Source organism: Aethalodelphis obliquidens, unplaced genomic scaffold, assembly GCF_003676395.1.
Source record: "Aethalodelphis obliquidens isolate GAN/ISIS:26980383/991018 unplaced genomic scaffold, ASM367639v1 scaffold81, whole genome shotgun sequence".
Classification (NCBI taxonomy): domain Eukaryota; kingdom Metazoa; phylum Chordata; class Mammalia; order Artiodactyla; family Delphinidae; genus Aethalodelphis; species Aethalodelphis obliquidens.
Window position 1 is genome coordinate 3,756,038 of NW_020838025.1, and position 14,534 is coordinate 3,770,571.

Below are 14,534 nucleotides of genomic sequence, written 5' to 3' on the forward strand. Positions count from 1 at the left end.
TTTGTTTGTTAATAGACGTCTCAGCAGGATCCAAACTGCAACCATTTTTTAAATTATAACTCTGAAAGACTGATGAGTATCAGTATGTATACTGAAGAAATTTTGCTTAAACACCTAATATCTTTAACTCACAACACCATTCAAGGCACAAAAAATTGACATTCTTTAAAATCATTATGACGAAATACACATCTTGGGTGTTTTCAAAACAAAAAATCACACCTAGGTATTACAACAGACGAATAAAAATCTTCCCTCTAAAAGAAGAGACGAATCTGAATTGTTTAAGAAAGCTTACACCAAATTGAAAAGGACTTGAAGAGGCTTCCATACAGTTAAGCTATGTGCAAACCACAGTTTCATCTACGTCAATATGCAGCATTTTAAAACCACATAAAAAGGAAAGGAAATTGTTAGTGCAGCCGGCAGTCCTGCAATGAGGCTGCTACTGCTGTAGCTAGCCAAACAGCTCACGCTTCTCTGCAGACTGGGAGCAAGGCGCGCTGAGGCTCAGAGAATATACCCCCAGGTATGTCTTTTTAAATACTTAATATATCCAAATGTCTTTCCATGGAAGGGAAATCTATGATTTTCAGCGCTTAAACCATGTAAGTTGAAAATGCCAGCATGTAATAAGGTTGCTGTGCAAGAAGGCACCAATTATTAAACTCCAAGTAGATCCTCACTGTGCACTACGCTGTAATTTTCTTCTACCTGATGACCTCATCCATCCCTTTCAGAAAGACAGCTTAATTCAGACAAGACTGAATACTGCTTACTTATAGGTAAGCTTAACTATTCAGTAACTCGATTTTATAACTGGATGGAGAAAGGCCATTGTTGTAGGTCTTCACGACGGGGCACAACAGGTCTCTACGAACATTACGATAGGTAATTTCAAGAAAATTCCATTGTGACTTCCGTAAAAAAAATATCTAATGAGTTTCTAAGCAATGGGCACTCTCAAACAAAGGAGACACTTGAAATCTTTTCTTGATTTTGCTGGAATACATCTGGGTACCTCAGATGTCCACAGGCTAATAACTGGTTGAAAAAATACTCATCAAGCACTTAGTTTTCAAATTCATGGTAGAAAACACAGAATGTTATTATAGTACAATTTAACCTCTACTTGATAAGACCAAAATTTTTAAATAAAGAGATATGTGTTTCATTGAAATCCAGACTGAGGTTCAAGAAAAGCAACGGCGAGGCAGTGCCTGACTCTCAAGCATTATCGAATGAACAGTTACGCTGTAATTATTTTTAAATAAATTACCCATGAGTGGTATAGATGGTCAGTTCCAGTTACATAGTATATTCATTGATCAAAACAAATTATTTTCTAATCCTTCTCTTTACCACATATTCATCTATAAAATGAGACTTTATAATTGTATGAGCAAAAGGGGCGCTCCGAGAAACACATAATATGTTAGTTCTCTTATAATGTAGCATTTGCAATACAACAGCATAGGCCAAAATCCTAGCACTTGGTAAAGGAACAGTGAGCAAAGGTGGGAGATGAGGGTCCATCTACACCAACACTAGCTTCTGACCCAGAGAACAAAAAGGACGTTTAGAACGCCCAGGTACTAAATAAATGGTTACTATTAAAAGTCAAGTCATAAGGAATTCAGTAAAGCCTAGAGTAGACTTCAGACCTGAAGAGCTTCCTTCAGGCATTTAGGATAGGCAGGATTGGAGCTGGGAAGAATAAAGGCAGAGAGTCTAGGGAATGATCAACAAGGTCGGATTCTAGCCTGCTCTAACGAGCCGGGAAACCTTGACCAACACCCAAGTGCTAGACCTCAGTCTCCTCAAATCTGGGGATTGGACCAGATGCTATTAATAAAGGTTCCCTCCATCCTTAGAATCCTACGATCCCCAAATTGTATCACAACGAAAAGTACAAAGGAAGGAAGGAAGGAAGAGCTCCCAGAACAGTAGAGATCCCACCAACCTAAAGTAGAGAGTTGGGAGGAAGAGAGTGCGGATGATACGGAGGGACTAGGTCACAGGAATTTTGAAAGTAAAGGAGGTTTAGGATTAAAAGATAGAAGCTAGGTTTGGTTTTTCAATATATGTACTGTAAAATGAAACATCAAAACACATGGAGCCTAAACATCTTCTAGTAGTATTTAGGAAAAAGAATGAATACTTTATTTCTGCTCTTTTACATGAAAATTGCTTAGACTATAGTTCCTCCCAATAGTAAGCACTTAGTAAAGGTTTGCTACTATAATAACAAGAAAGACAAATATCATATGATATTGCTTCTATGTGGAATCTAAAAAAAAAAAAAGGTACCATTGAAACCTATTTACAAAACAGAAGTAGAGTCACAGATGTAGAAAACAAACTTATGGTTACCAAGGGGGAAGGGGAGAGAGAGATTTGGAGATCGGGATTGACATATATACACACTACTGTATATAAAATAGATAACTAATAAGAACCTACTCTATAGCACAGGGCACTCTACTCAGTACTCTGTAATGACCTATATGGGAATAGAATTTTTAAATTGTTACTCCAAATAATAATAATCATCAACATCATTATTACTGTTGTTATTATTGAGATAAAGTTTCGAAGTGATTTTGAACATGGCTTCTGAGATCAGACTGTCTGGGTGGGACTCCTGGCTCTATAACTTACCAGCTATATAACCCTGAGTGTTAGCCTTGTGGTGCCTCAGTTTTCTCATCTGTAAGACAGGGATAATAACATCTACGTGACAGAAATAATGAAAGGTTAAATAAGTACGTGTAAAGTACTTGGCATGGTGCCAGACACAAAGTAAGTGCTTGATTACTTTCATTGAGTTTAGTACAGAATGACATTATTCATGGACCCTCAAGTCCTATCTCAGGTACGGAAAGGCGAAGGACGTATACCCCTTAAATGTCACTTTAACTTAGAAAGTTTTATGTACATCTGCCTTATCCATCCACTTGCATACCGTTTCACCCCAAGAGGTACATAATGGATCATTAAATAATTAGGAGAATTAAGATTCAGAAAGGCTTCTGAAGTTCTTGTTTGTTTTTTAAAAGGACGTTTCAGAGAATGGGCTTATTTGGCCTTCATAGCCACTATACTTACTATTTGCTATTTTTACAAGCCACATATCAATTTTTTCTTGCCAGAACACAAAAGCGATCTTCTGATTATTAAAACAAAGGAAGAAAGGTGTTTAAGATGCATGAGGAGGGTGTTTATCAGGAAGTAGCACCAGGAAGAATACCTGCGGCCCAAAGAGCCTGAGTTTGACTAGACCAGGTCAAAGGGAATAAATGATACCCAGTTTGTTTTAACTTGTGCTATAAATTACCCAATGTTCCAGATTTGAAGGGAACGTGACAAGATTTTGTCACCATCAGTGATGATCACAGCGGTTCTAAGGGTAGGTCTTAAACTTCTAGCCCTGAGTGCTGCAAAATCCACAATGAAAGAAGAAGAAGGAGAAGGAAAAAAAAAAAACCTCAAGTGTTAAAGTTAGATGTCTTCAAACATCTATATATACAACTGAGCTTCTCCTTGAGAACGGTGTAACCAATGATCATACATCCTTGCCCTAGAAGCCTTTAAAATACGTTCTTAGTCAAACTTCTCACCAACACTGACATGGAAACATCTATACACGCACTGTTCAAGAGAAATATAAAGCAAACCACAAAGGTACTTTAAAATTATCTCACAGCTACACTTAAAAAAGCAAAAAGAAACAGGCTAATTTTAATAATATATTTAACCTAATATATCAAAAATATCATTTCAAGATGTGCTCAATATAAAAATTAAAGACATATTTTACTAATTGTTGTACTATCTGCATAAAATAGTACAATTTTACTACTTGCACTATTCTTTATAATATTTTACACTAAATCTTTAAAACCCAGTGGGTACTTTGCACTTACAGCACACATCAATTTGTACTGGTCACGTTTCAAGGGCTTAACGGTCACAGGTGGCTGCAGCCTACCAAACTGGATAGCACAGGTCTGCACCATCACGAATCTAGCGCCACAAGGCAAGACCAGAGTCTAATCCTACAACTTTTTCTGCCAAAAAAAGAAAAACGAAATGAAATTCTCATTGTGAAAATGTTCTAGTGGGTTACACAATAAAAGGCCTACATTTTAGATAGAATCTTTCAGATTTTAGTACAATTTTCTGTCCTTCCTCACCTCCCCCAGGTTCCAGCCTAGGTTCCGCTAGCATGAAGAGCTGTCAATCTATGAGAACAGAAAGCCAGAAAGCCTCATTGAGAGGCTCTTCAGGCTCAGCCACAACCAAACCCTTTTGTTTCCTCTCTCTATTTCTCAGAATTTCAGTTCACTTATCTCCTCTGCAAACTAACTTCCAACCCAACTGGTAACAAAAGAGCTCTCAGAATGCAAAAGTGTGAAGTCAAAAATATCCTTTCTAGAAGCAACCTACGCGGGATTTCCCAAAATCATAAAATCTGACCATGGAAAACCCAGGCTTCCTCATAATCTAAGATGGTCCCACCAGTCCACACAATCTAGTAAGTTCACCAATACAATTCTAAGAGGCAGAGAGACTGTGACCGTGGTTTTGTGAATGCAATTGTGCTATGAAGAAAATAATATCCAATTTGAATTATTAACCTCCCTTCTCTCCCCTTTGTTTTCTATTTTAACAGATACTTTGGATTTTTTTTTTTTGGGGGTGGGGACAGCGTCATCTTGAGGGAAAGTAAGGATGACCAACAGTTCTACCTTCTGCCCAGTTTACAGAGACCTGGAGCCGTTCACATATTTTTTTTACTTAGTTTTCCTTGTTGGAATTATTGGAAGTTGTTTTGCAGCCTGGGCTTTCATACAGAAAAACACAAATCACAGGTGTGTAAGCATATACTTAATTAATTTGCTTACAGCCGACTTCCTGCTTACTCTGGCACTACCAGTAAAAATCACTGTCGACTTGGGCGTGGCCCCCTGGAAGCTGAGGATATTCCACTGCCAAGTAACAGCCTGCCTCATCTACATTAATATGTACTTATCAATTATCTTCCTAGCATTTGTTAGCATTGATCGCTGTCTTCAGTTGACATACAGCTGCAAGATTTATCGAATACAAGAACCTGGATTTGCCAAAATGATCTCGACTGTTGTATGGTTGATGGTCCTTCTTATAATGCTGCCGAACATGGTAATTCCCATCAAAGATGTGAAGGAAAAGCCCAACGTGGGTTGCGTGGAATTCAAACAGGAGTTTGGAAGAAACTGGCATTTGATGACAAATTTCATATGCATCGCAATATTCTTCAATTTCTCAGCCATCATCTTAATATCTAACTGCCTTGTCATTCGACAACTCTACAGAAACAAAGACCATGAAAACTATCCAAATGTGAAAAGAGCTCTCATCAATATACTTTTGGTGACTACAGGCTACATCATATGCTTTGTTCCTTATCACATTGTCCGAATCCCATACACCCTCAGCCAGACAGAGGTCATATCTGACTGCTCCACCAGGATTTCACTTTTCAAAGCCAAGGAGGCCACGCTGCTGCTGGCTGTGTCCAACCTGTGTTTTGATCCGATCCTGTACTATCACCTCTCAAAAGCTTTCCGCTTAAAGGTCACGGAGACGTTTGCTTCACGTAAGGAGACCAAGGCTCAGAAAGAAAAATCAAGTGGTGAAAACAATGCATAAAATATGGGATTTTCTCACGCTGTCTCTTCCTGCCTTACTGGACAATTGAGTGTACAAAACTGCTGGGAAGGAGGGGAAAAAAGAGCCTCCATGAGTAAAAACACAGGCAGCTAGCGAATGTGGCTTGGTTCACTGAGAAACCCTGTTTCTACACGCAAGCCAAGCAGTACTCTCGTGGTTGTCGATGCTCCTTAACCCAAACGTTTGTACAAAAAACTAAAACCTCTTGTTGCGCCGACATAAACCCTGCAGTATCCTTGAAATCTAAATGAGCTCTATGACACAGACTGAAGTATTCATGAGGTATTCATTTAAAGGCCTGGAACTGACTTCCTGATAGAAATATGCAAAATAACCTCCATGTCAGTTTCCGGGACGCCCTTCAGCAATAGGATTTAAAGTCCTTTAGATGGCTTTAAAAAAAAAAAAGCCAGCTGATTTGTTACATGAAACCACCTGGGCTGTGCCTGATTTTGTTTTAATCCATCCCTTCCAAAATGGTAACCTTTTAGCTCACTACTCCAATTTTTAATAGCTAATTGTTTCCTACCACAATAGCTTGAAATTCTCTTAAGCTTTTTTTTTAAGCTTAATTTAAAAAGGCTTGGAAATACATGGATAGTTTTTAATGTACTATATATCCTTATATTCTACCTGTAGGCTATAAATAAAGATTTCCTACTGTCAGTAATGACAAATCCAGTGAGTTCTTAGTATTATTTTGTAGCAATATGAAATAGACCCCATAACATTTTCAAGGGGGGTTGTTAAATTATACTAACTGCTAAAACTACTGTTTTGGAACTCACATCAAAGGTATGGAAAAATAGCACCAGTCACATGGTCTTAAGACAGACAGGCCGACACCACATAGCAAGGCCTTGTCAGAAATGCAGCACGTGCTGGGCTGATGGGTGCCAGCCAGGTCCTGAAGATGAGTCTGACCCCATGTAGGGACGGCAGTTTAAAGAATGGGTGACTCTTCTCTCAGGGTCACAACCCGTTGATCAAATTCTCTCAAATGCCAGTAATGCAGAATGGATTCAATAGTTGGTAATAAATAAAATACTTATTTAGGGAAAAGAAGGCTGAAAAGTTTAGACAAGCATACCTAAGGCTTTGTATCTGTTTTTTGTTTCGGTTACAAAAGCCGACATTAAAACAATTGGTAATGCATTTGCATTAGCTGCAATGATTAAGAAATGGTATTCCTCAAACAAAAACAAACACAGAGAACAGAGTGGTGGTTACCAGAGGGGAAGGACTGGGGAGGAGGATGAAATGGGTAAAGGGGATCAACTGTACGGTGACAGAGGAAAACTAAATTTTGGGGGGTGAGCACTCTGTAAGGCAGGGATCCCCAACCCCCAGGCCGAGGACTGTTAGTGGTCCGCAGCCTGTCGGGAACCGCACAGCAGGAGGTGAGGGGCGGGGCCGGCGAGCGAAGCTTCATCCGCCGCTCCCCAGCGCTCGCGTTACCGCCTGAGCAATTCCCCCACCCCATCCGTGGCAAAACTGTCTTCCATGAAACCGGTCCCCGGTGCCAGAAAGGTTGGGGACCGCGGCTGTAGTGGATATAGAAGTAGACATATAACGTTGTACACGTGAAACATACAATGTTATCAATCCACATTACCTCAATAAAAATAAATGATCTCAAAGGATGGGGAAAGAAAAAAAAAAAGAAAGAAAGAAATGGTGTTCCTGGAAGCTAACAAGTTTGATTCCAGACTCATTTTTTTAGCTGTGCACTGAGAACTATTTTCTGAAGCTTGAACCCTAAAGACGACTCCTATCCACAATTTTATAATACATTCTCTTGAGTTTGAAGAGAACAGTAAAGGAGAAAATGCACTAAAAAGTGCCTCTTACACCTATAACAGGGTAGATACTGGACAAACTCCAGCTAGCTAGTGCTAATGATAGGAACCCCAGTCGGCATCACATATCTAACACGGACAGGGTCTAAGTGACTCACCTGTGGTACAGGCTGGGAGAATGCCTAGACACTAGAACCTGTGCTTGTTGGCAATCTAAGAACATGTTTTTACTGAAGAGCAGATCAAGACATTCATATACGACCATATATGAAACTAGTTTACTTTCCTGAATCTTTTGGTCAAGTCCCCTTTTAGTCTTCTCTCCTTGGCCTTCACTCACTAGAGCCACATTTGAGAGACAAAGGAGAGGAAAAAAAAAACTTTGTTTTTTTAATCATATTCTTATATTCTCCTCACATGCATGATTGGCTAGTCGAGTTTTCCCTTTTATTAAGGAAGAGAACCAGACTCACTACAGCATTCCTAACGTCACTGTTCTATTAATATATACTTTTATTTCCCCGTTTTTGATGGCTTATTCTAAATTTCCCTCCCAGGAAAGGAGCTTCTGGACAATTGGTGAGAGAAGGCTGTTAAAAAATTGCACGCTACAACATCAATTTTCTAGCAGTTCTTTTATGATTGCACATTACAGTTGAATTATGTCATAACTCACCGTGAGGCTTATAGTCACATCATTCATGCTCTTTCCTCTAAGGAAGGGGACAGTCTTGAGAATGCTAAGTGCTGGGAACCCCTGTGTCACCAAAGGCCACACGAACAACAGAGGAAAGAAGACCATGCTTGGGCAGCCCCCTGCTCTCACACCCACACACGGGCGAGGGAGACGTCCAAAGCGCTGCTCACCGAAAGAGAAGAGCACAGAACCCTCAACCAATTTGAACCATTTTCAACTTTTTGCCATATTTCCTTTCCTTCATTTCCCCTGTCCATTTTTTTAAATAAACTTTTTATTTTGGAATAATTTAAAATTTACAGAAAAGGTATAAAGATAGTATAGAGAGTTCCCACATACTCTTCGTCTAGTTTGCCCTTAAAGCTAATGCCTTACAGACCACAATACATTTGTCAAAACTAGGAAATTAACGCCGGTGCGTTATTATTAACTCCAGACTTCAGCATGGAGTCTTTTTGACTCCATTTTAAAACAAATCACAGACATCATGATAGTTCAGCCATGAATTCTTCAGGATACATCTCTAAAATATCAGGCTACTCTTTTTGGCTGCCATAAATAAACAGTGAAGTTATTCCATTATGTGGGAAATGAGTGATGCCTACAGGTAGCAGCTGAAAAATATTGATATATTCAGCCAGTGATGAACAAGAAAAAATTGTAGCTACTTTTGATATAGCCCCGGGCATAGAAAAATTAACAAGGGGTTCTCAATTGTAACAAGAAAAAAATATATGCGTGTAGTGATTTTGAAAGTCATTTCGGAGAGTGTTCAAAAATAACCAAAAAATAAACAAATTTAAGAAAATATTTAGCCTAGAGATCAAAACTCCTCAAAGATATCCAGGAAATAACATAATACGTACCTCACAATTACATTTTTTGTTAAAATAATAATAATAATAATGGTCTTCAATGAAAAAAAAAAGACTCACTGAAATTACACTTAAAATAAAATTCCAGGGAAAAAGATAATAGTGAACCTAAGAATTAAAAAAAAAAAAATTTACAAATTTTGGCCCCATTTTCACTACAAATATCAAAAAAACTAATCTTGTTTCCCTTCAGAGTAAAGCATATCACTTGTTATGACTCAAAACACTAAATTTCCTGGCAACTGTTTTCCATATGCTATCCAGTTCTTAGAGTCAACAGGTCAAAATCCAAGTCCACCTCATACACAGCCTCTTCTGTGAAGCCATTACCGATTGCTCAACCAGATGCTCTTCCCCTTTCCAATATTTATTCTTTGAGAGTGAAAGAGACGCAGGAATGTCAAACGGTTCTCCTTCCAGTGGACACTTGGGTTTTTACTTAATTACTGCACTTACTTTGGTGCTTGTCATTTTATAGACATTTGTCTCCCTCCTATCTTATTCATCTTTCCTGTGCCCAAAAATTCTTACTCGTCTGTATAATACCAAAAGTACCCACCACAACACAGTGCACATAGAGGCTACTCAGTAAATGAGTTTCAAATTGAAGGAGGAAAACACATTCAGACATCACGTGCAGTGACTCAGATGCTCTTGATAAAAGGACATTGACATAGAAAATTCTGTTAAATCTAGCCAGCCAGTAGTAGTATCACACCACTAACTTGGACTACATGAGCACATAAGCTACATGATGAGAATCAATAACAAAAGAAGTAGTGAAGGCAAAAACTCACCTGCTATCATACGTAGTACGCAGGCAAGCAGTTGAATAATCAATGGTCAATGACCCTGCAGTGAAATAATCAGGTTGCCAACTGACAAGCTGTGACTTACCAGAGGTATGGGGAAATGGGTTGCATACTGCAGATGTCGCAGGAGGTCATAATTAGATGGAAAAATTAACTCCCTTGGTTTTTCTCTCTTCAACAGCTTCTCACCGTTAACTGACATTCTTCTGCCCAGGGAAGGGTTAGCATTCTCACAGGACTCTCCAGGCACGGGAGAAAAAATCTAAGTCATGTAAAACAAATGTTGGAGATTGTAAATGAAAGAGAGCAAAACTAAAACACAGAACTTCACACCCACAAGACACTCACACCATATCCTTTCCTTATTTAACCAATGAGCAAAATAATAGACTGTGTTAATTTGCACAAGTTTCACATTCAGATCATTAGCATCACCCCCCATCCTGAAGATGAGACAATGACAACCACACACGTAAGACACGTGCACAGCTACATTTCCTGGAGGACCAGAGAGAAAATCAGACTTATAGGTAAGTGTTCTCCTCATAGGGCTACATTTCCTAGAAAAACATATACACAGAAATAATTCACTAATAAAGCTCATGAACAACAGATCTAAAGGTTTTAGTCTGTACCCCAAGCAACATGTGTTTTCATAAAGAGTTAGTTACACATTGAGATCCCTGAGGAAGAACACGTTGTAATTATACCGAGATGAAGTAGAAGAAGGTATAACAAGTCCAGAGCCAGGAAAGCTGTTATTGAGAAGCTGAACGCACATTCAGCAAATCAACATGGGCTGTCCTGAGGAAACGACATTCATGTATTCCTGAGATAATGATCTCTAAATGAACAAAGGAGTCACAGTCAACCAGGAGGATGGGACTGTTAGAATGTACAAAAGGAGGCAAGGCAGCCAAAACTGAGGATGAGCTGAAATGAGATAAACTGCATGAGATGATTAACTGAGGGCTCGGGTGGAATGCGAGAGGATGACATTCACATCACAAGTACATAGTTCATTCCAATGCACAGGGCAAGGGGCAGAAGGACAGAGACAGTTGGGGCAGAGGTGGGGAGGAGTGGTTAATGGTCAATAAGAGTTTGAAGGTTGAACCTACTGGAAATTCCGAACCAAAGTCAGTTTTAAAGTCACTCTTGTCTACTTCATCAAAAATATTAGGAGTTCCTGAGTCAATGCCCATATGCGCCATAATAGTCTGTTCCTAATAATTGTCAGAGAAAGAAAGTCACGTTGTACATTTTGTAGTTCATTAAGAAGCTGGAGCTAAAACACGACAGTGACATTTTAAACCATCTTATGCCCCTTTTCCCCCTAGTGTCTTTTGTTCTCAATAAAAAGAAAAGGAAGTTAAGACACCCATTGCTTTACAAAGTCACATTATTTGCCCTCATGAAGAAAAAGATTTAACTTCCGTGATATTTTAAGGGAAAAAGGACACAAACTTCCTGATTAAAAACAAACTGGCCATAATTTCCTTCTTGGGGGTATTCCCAGTCACACGCTCACCAACTTGCCTTAGTAAGAAAAATCTAAGAGTATATTTAAGGTAATAAGATACCTTGACGTCCAAAAATAGAAAAGAGAAAACAGAAACATAGAAAAGGCATAAACAGGTAAAGTAACTTTATTTTTTACTCTTTTTAACTTCTACTGTGGACAAATTTAGAAACAAAAGTATTTACATTAAAGAAACAATTTTTAAAAATCTTAAGAATACAAACTACAAATTCAAGTGTGCAATTTTAATTGCAGGTTTTTAAATTACAAGGATAGCCACTATTTTTAAAATATCATCATAGTACACGCTTAAACTCTCTCAGAACCAATGTGAGGCTTTATTTTTAAAAAACTGTCACAATCTCTCATCATTTTCTACTATTTCCCATCACCAACTTCATGTATTTTGCCTCGAAAATTTCCGTAAGTATCTGGAACAATGTCCAAAATACAAGAAATTGGCAGAAAATTATGAAGTCATACAGTATAAAGTAATTTGTTAAAAAGAGCAATTCTGCAACATTTGAGAGAGATTAAATTTTTAATTAATTGAAATGCAAATACGATGTGTTATGACAAAAACATACGTATAAAAGAGCGATATAAGTAACGAATGATACATTGGAGAAAAGATGCTCCTTAGAACGAAAACAGACAGGATGTTAGGGCCAAAACAAGTCCAATTTCGAGGCTCCACATTAAAGGAAAACTGGAGATTAGAAATACGTAAAATTGGAAGAATATAATTCCAATCCAATGAAAAATGTGATAGCCTGTCAAATCTTTTCATTACTAGTTTTAGCATATCCAAAAGAAAATTCTAGGAGATATAAACTACAGTCCAAATTTTTTGTGTGTGAGTGAGGAGCAGAGATAAATGAGCTTTGAAGCAAGAAGAGTACAACTGGAAACGATCGCCCTTCCACCACCACATAATCCCTCTGACAGCGGTTCCCCAGCAGAGTCTGGTTTCTGGGGGTGGAACACCCCTCCCAGGGCCATACCTCCATCTTCACGTCATGGTCCTTTGCATAGTGCTCGTCTGCATGCTCTCCTGCTGGCGACCGGGGCCGAGTGGAGGCGGTGATGGACAGGTCTCCTCGAGAGATGAGGGTGCACATGTAGGCGTCATGGGAGAAGATGTCGTGCCGGATGAACTCACAGAAGAGCAGCACCAGGTTGACAAATTCCACCTTCTCACATTCACTGTTTGGATCCGCTGTCAAGAAACAAATTCAATCAAGAATCAGTTTCCTCAACTGGGTAGGGGAAAAAAAAACAATGACTAATTTTAACAATATTTTCACTATCTTTTATTTTTCTTTTAACAAAATAAGGGATTTATTGGAAAATTATGAGGCTCTAGCATTTTGCACAGAACTGGCACACCAGGTTTTTTGTTTGTTTTGTTTTAAATTTGTATTGTTTTATTTTTTTTAACATCTTTATTGGAGTATAATCGCTTTACATTGTTGTGTTAGTTGCTGCTGTATAACAAAGTGAATCAGCTATACGTATATATGTATATCCCTATATCCCCTCCCTCTTGAACCTCCCTCCCACCCTCCCTATCCCACCCCTCTAGATGGTCACAAAGCACCGAGCTGATTTTCCTGTGCTATGCGGCTGCTTCCCACTAACATCTATTTTACATTTGGTAGTGTATATATGTCCATGCTACTCTCTCACTTCGTCCCAGCTTACCCTTCCCCCTCCCTGTGTCCTCAAGTCCATTCTCTACGTCTGCATCTTTATTCCTGTCCTGCCCCTAGGTTCTTCAGAACCTTTTTTTTCTTTTTTAAGATTCCATATATATGTGTTAGCATACGGTATTTGTTTTTCTCTTTCTGACATACTTCACTCTGTATGACAGACTCTAGGTCCATCCACCTCACTACAAATAACTCAATTTCGTTTCTTTTTATGGCTGAGTAATATTCCATTGTATATGTGTGCCACATTTCTTTATCCATTCATCTGTCGATGGACACTTAGGTTGCTTCCATGTCCTGGCTATTGTAAATAGAGCTGCAGTGAACATTGTGGTACATGACTCTTTTTGAATTATGGTTTTCTCAGAGTATATGCCCAGTAGTGGGATTGCTGGGTCATATGGTAGTTCTACTTTTAGTTTTTTAAGGAACCTCCATATTGTTCTCCATAGTGGCTGTATCAATTTACATTCCCACCAACAGTGCAAGAGGGTTGGTTCCCTTTTCTCCACACCCTCTCCAGCATTTATTGTTTGTAGATTTTTTGATGATGGCCATTCTGACCGGAGTGAGGTGATACCTCATTGTGGTTTCGATTTGCATTTGTCTAATGATTAGTGATGTTGAGCATCCTTTCATGTGTTTGTTGGCAATCTGTATATCTTCTTTGGAGAAATATCTATTTAGGTCTTCTGCCCATTTTTGGATTGGGTTGTTTGTTTCTTTGATATTGAGCTGCATGAGCTGCTTGTATATTTTGGGGATTAATCCTTTGTCAGTTGTTTCGTTTGCAAATATTTTCTCCCATTCTGAGGGCTGTCTTTTCGTCTTGTTTATAGTTTCCTTTGCTGTGGCACGCCAGTTTTGATTGTCCCACTGTAACTGAAAAATATCAATAGTATCCAGTGTTCTGAACACCATTTCTAGATTAGAGGTAGTGGTCCCTGGCAAATGAACGAAGATTTAAGTAATCATGCAAACACACAAAATTTCAAGTAAGAAAAAAAAAAAAAACAGGGCTAGACTGCTTTCCTCTGGTTTTACTATTATAACTGCTCATGATTCATGACTCATGACTGTTTGTTCTACCTAGAGTGTATCTGTGTTTTGGGGGAGAGTGGTTTGCACTTTTTCAAAGGAGACTTCACAATAGAACCATAATTCAGGTGGTACTGGAAAAAACTCGTGAGTGGGATCCACTGAAAAGAAAAAGGGATAACGGAATAAAAAGGGCCCCAAGATGGAGCTGTGCCATCTTTTTAGATTCATAGCCAGTCTATTTCACTCACATTATGACTTTTAGTATCGCAGCTGTAAAACTCTGTATCTGCACCTTTGAGAGAAGGTTAAAAAATGACTGAAGTACTGAGACTAAACGTACAAAGCTCAGTCCCTGGTACCA

At 38.7% G+C, this 14,534-nt stretch overlaps 2 protein-coding genes across 2 annotated transcripts in view; one reads left to right on the forward strand and one right to left on the reverse strand.

Moving 5' to 3' along the window:
* MED12L (mediator complex subunit 12L) overlaps window positions 1-14,534 on the reverse strand; it is a 330,647-nt gene that overhangs the window by 219,137 nt on the left and 96,976 nt on the right. Inside the window, exons 15-16 of the mRNA XM_027092812.1 lie at window positions 12,425-12,639; window positions 9,984-10,160 (exon numbers count right to left, since the gene is read on the reverse strand). Of these exons, the coding sequence (XP_026948613.1) occupies window positions 9,984-10,160; window positions 12,425-12,639 (392 nt within the window). The remainder of the gene's footprint in view (window positions 1-9,983; window positions 10,161-12,424; window positions 12,640-14,534) is intronic.
* Window positions 421-6,123, forward strand: GPR171 (G protein-coupled receptor 171). Its single transcript, XM_027092826.1, has 2 exons — window positions 421-529; window positions 4,676-6,123. The coding sequence occupies exon 2, from the start codon at window positions 4,735-4,737 to the stop codon at window positions 5,692-5,694; it is 960 nt and encodes a 319-aa protein (XP_026948627.1). The 5' UTR covers window positions 421-529; window positions 4,676-4,734; the 3' UTR covers window positions 5,695-6,123.

Bases quoted from the DNA above. Each gene is read 5' to 3' on its own strand.
- GPR171 (XM_027092826.1), top strand. From the start codon at position 4,735: ATGACCAACAGTTCTACCTTCTGCCCAGTTTACAGAGACCTGGAGCCG.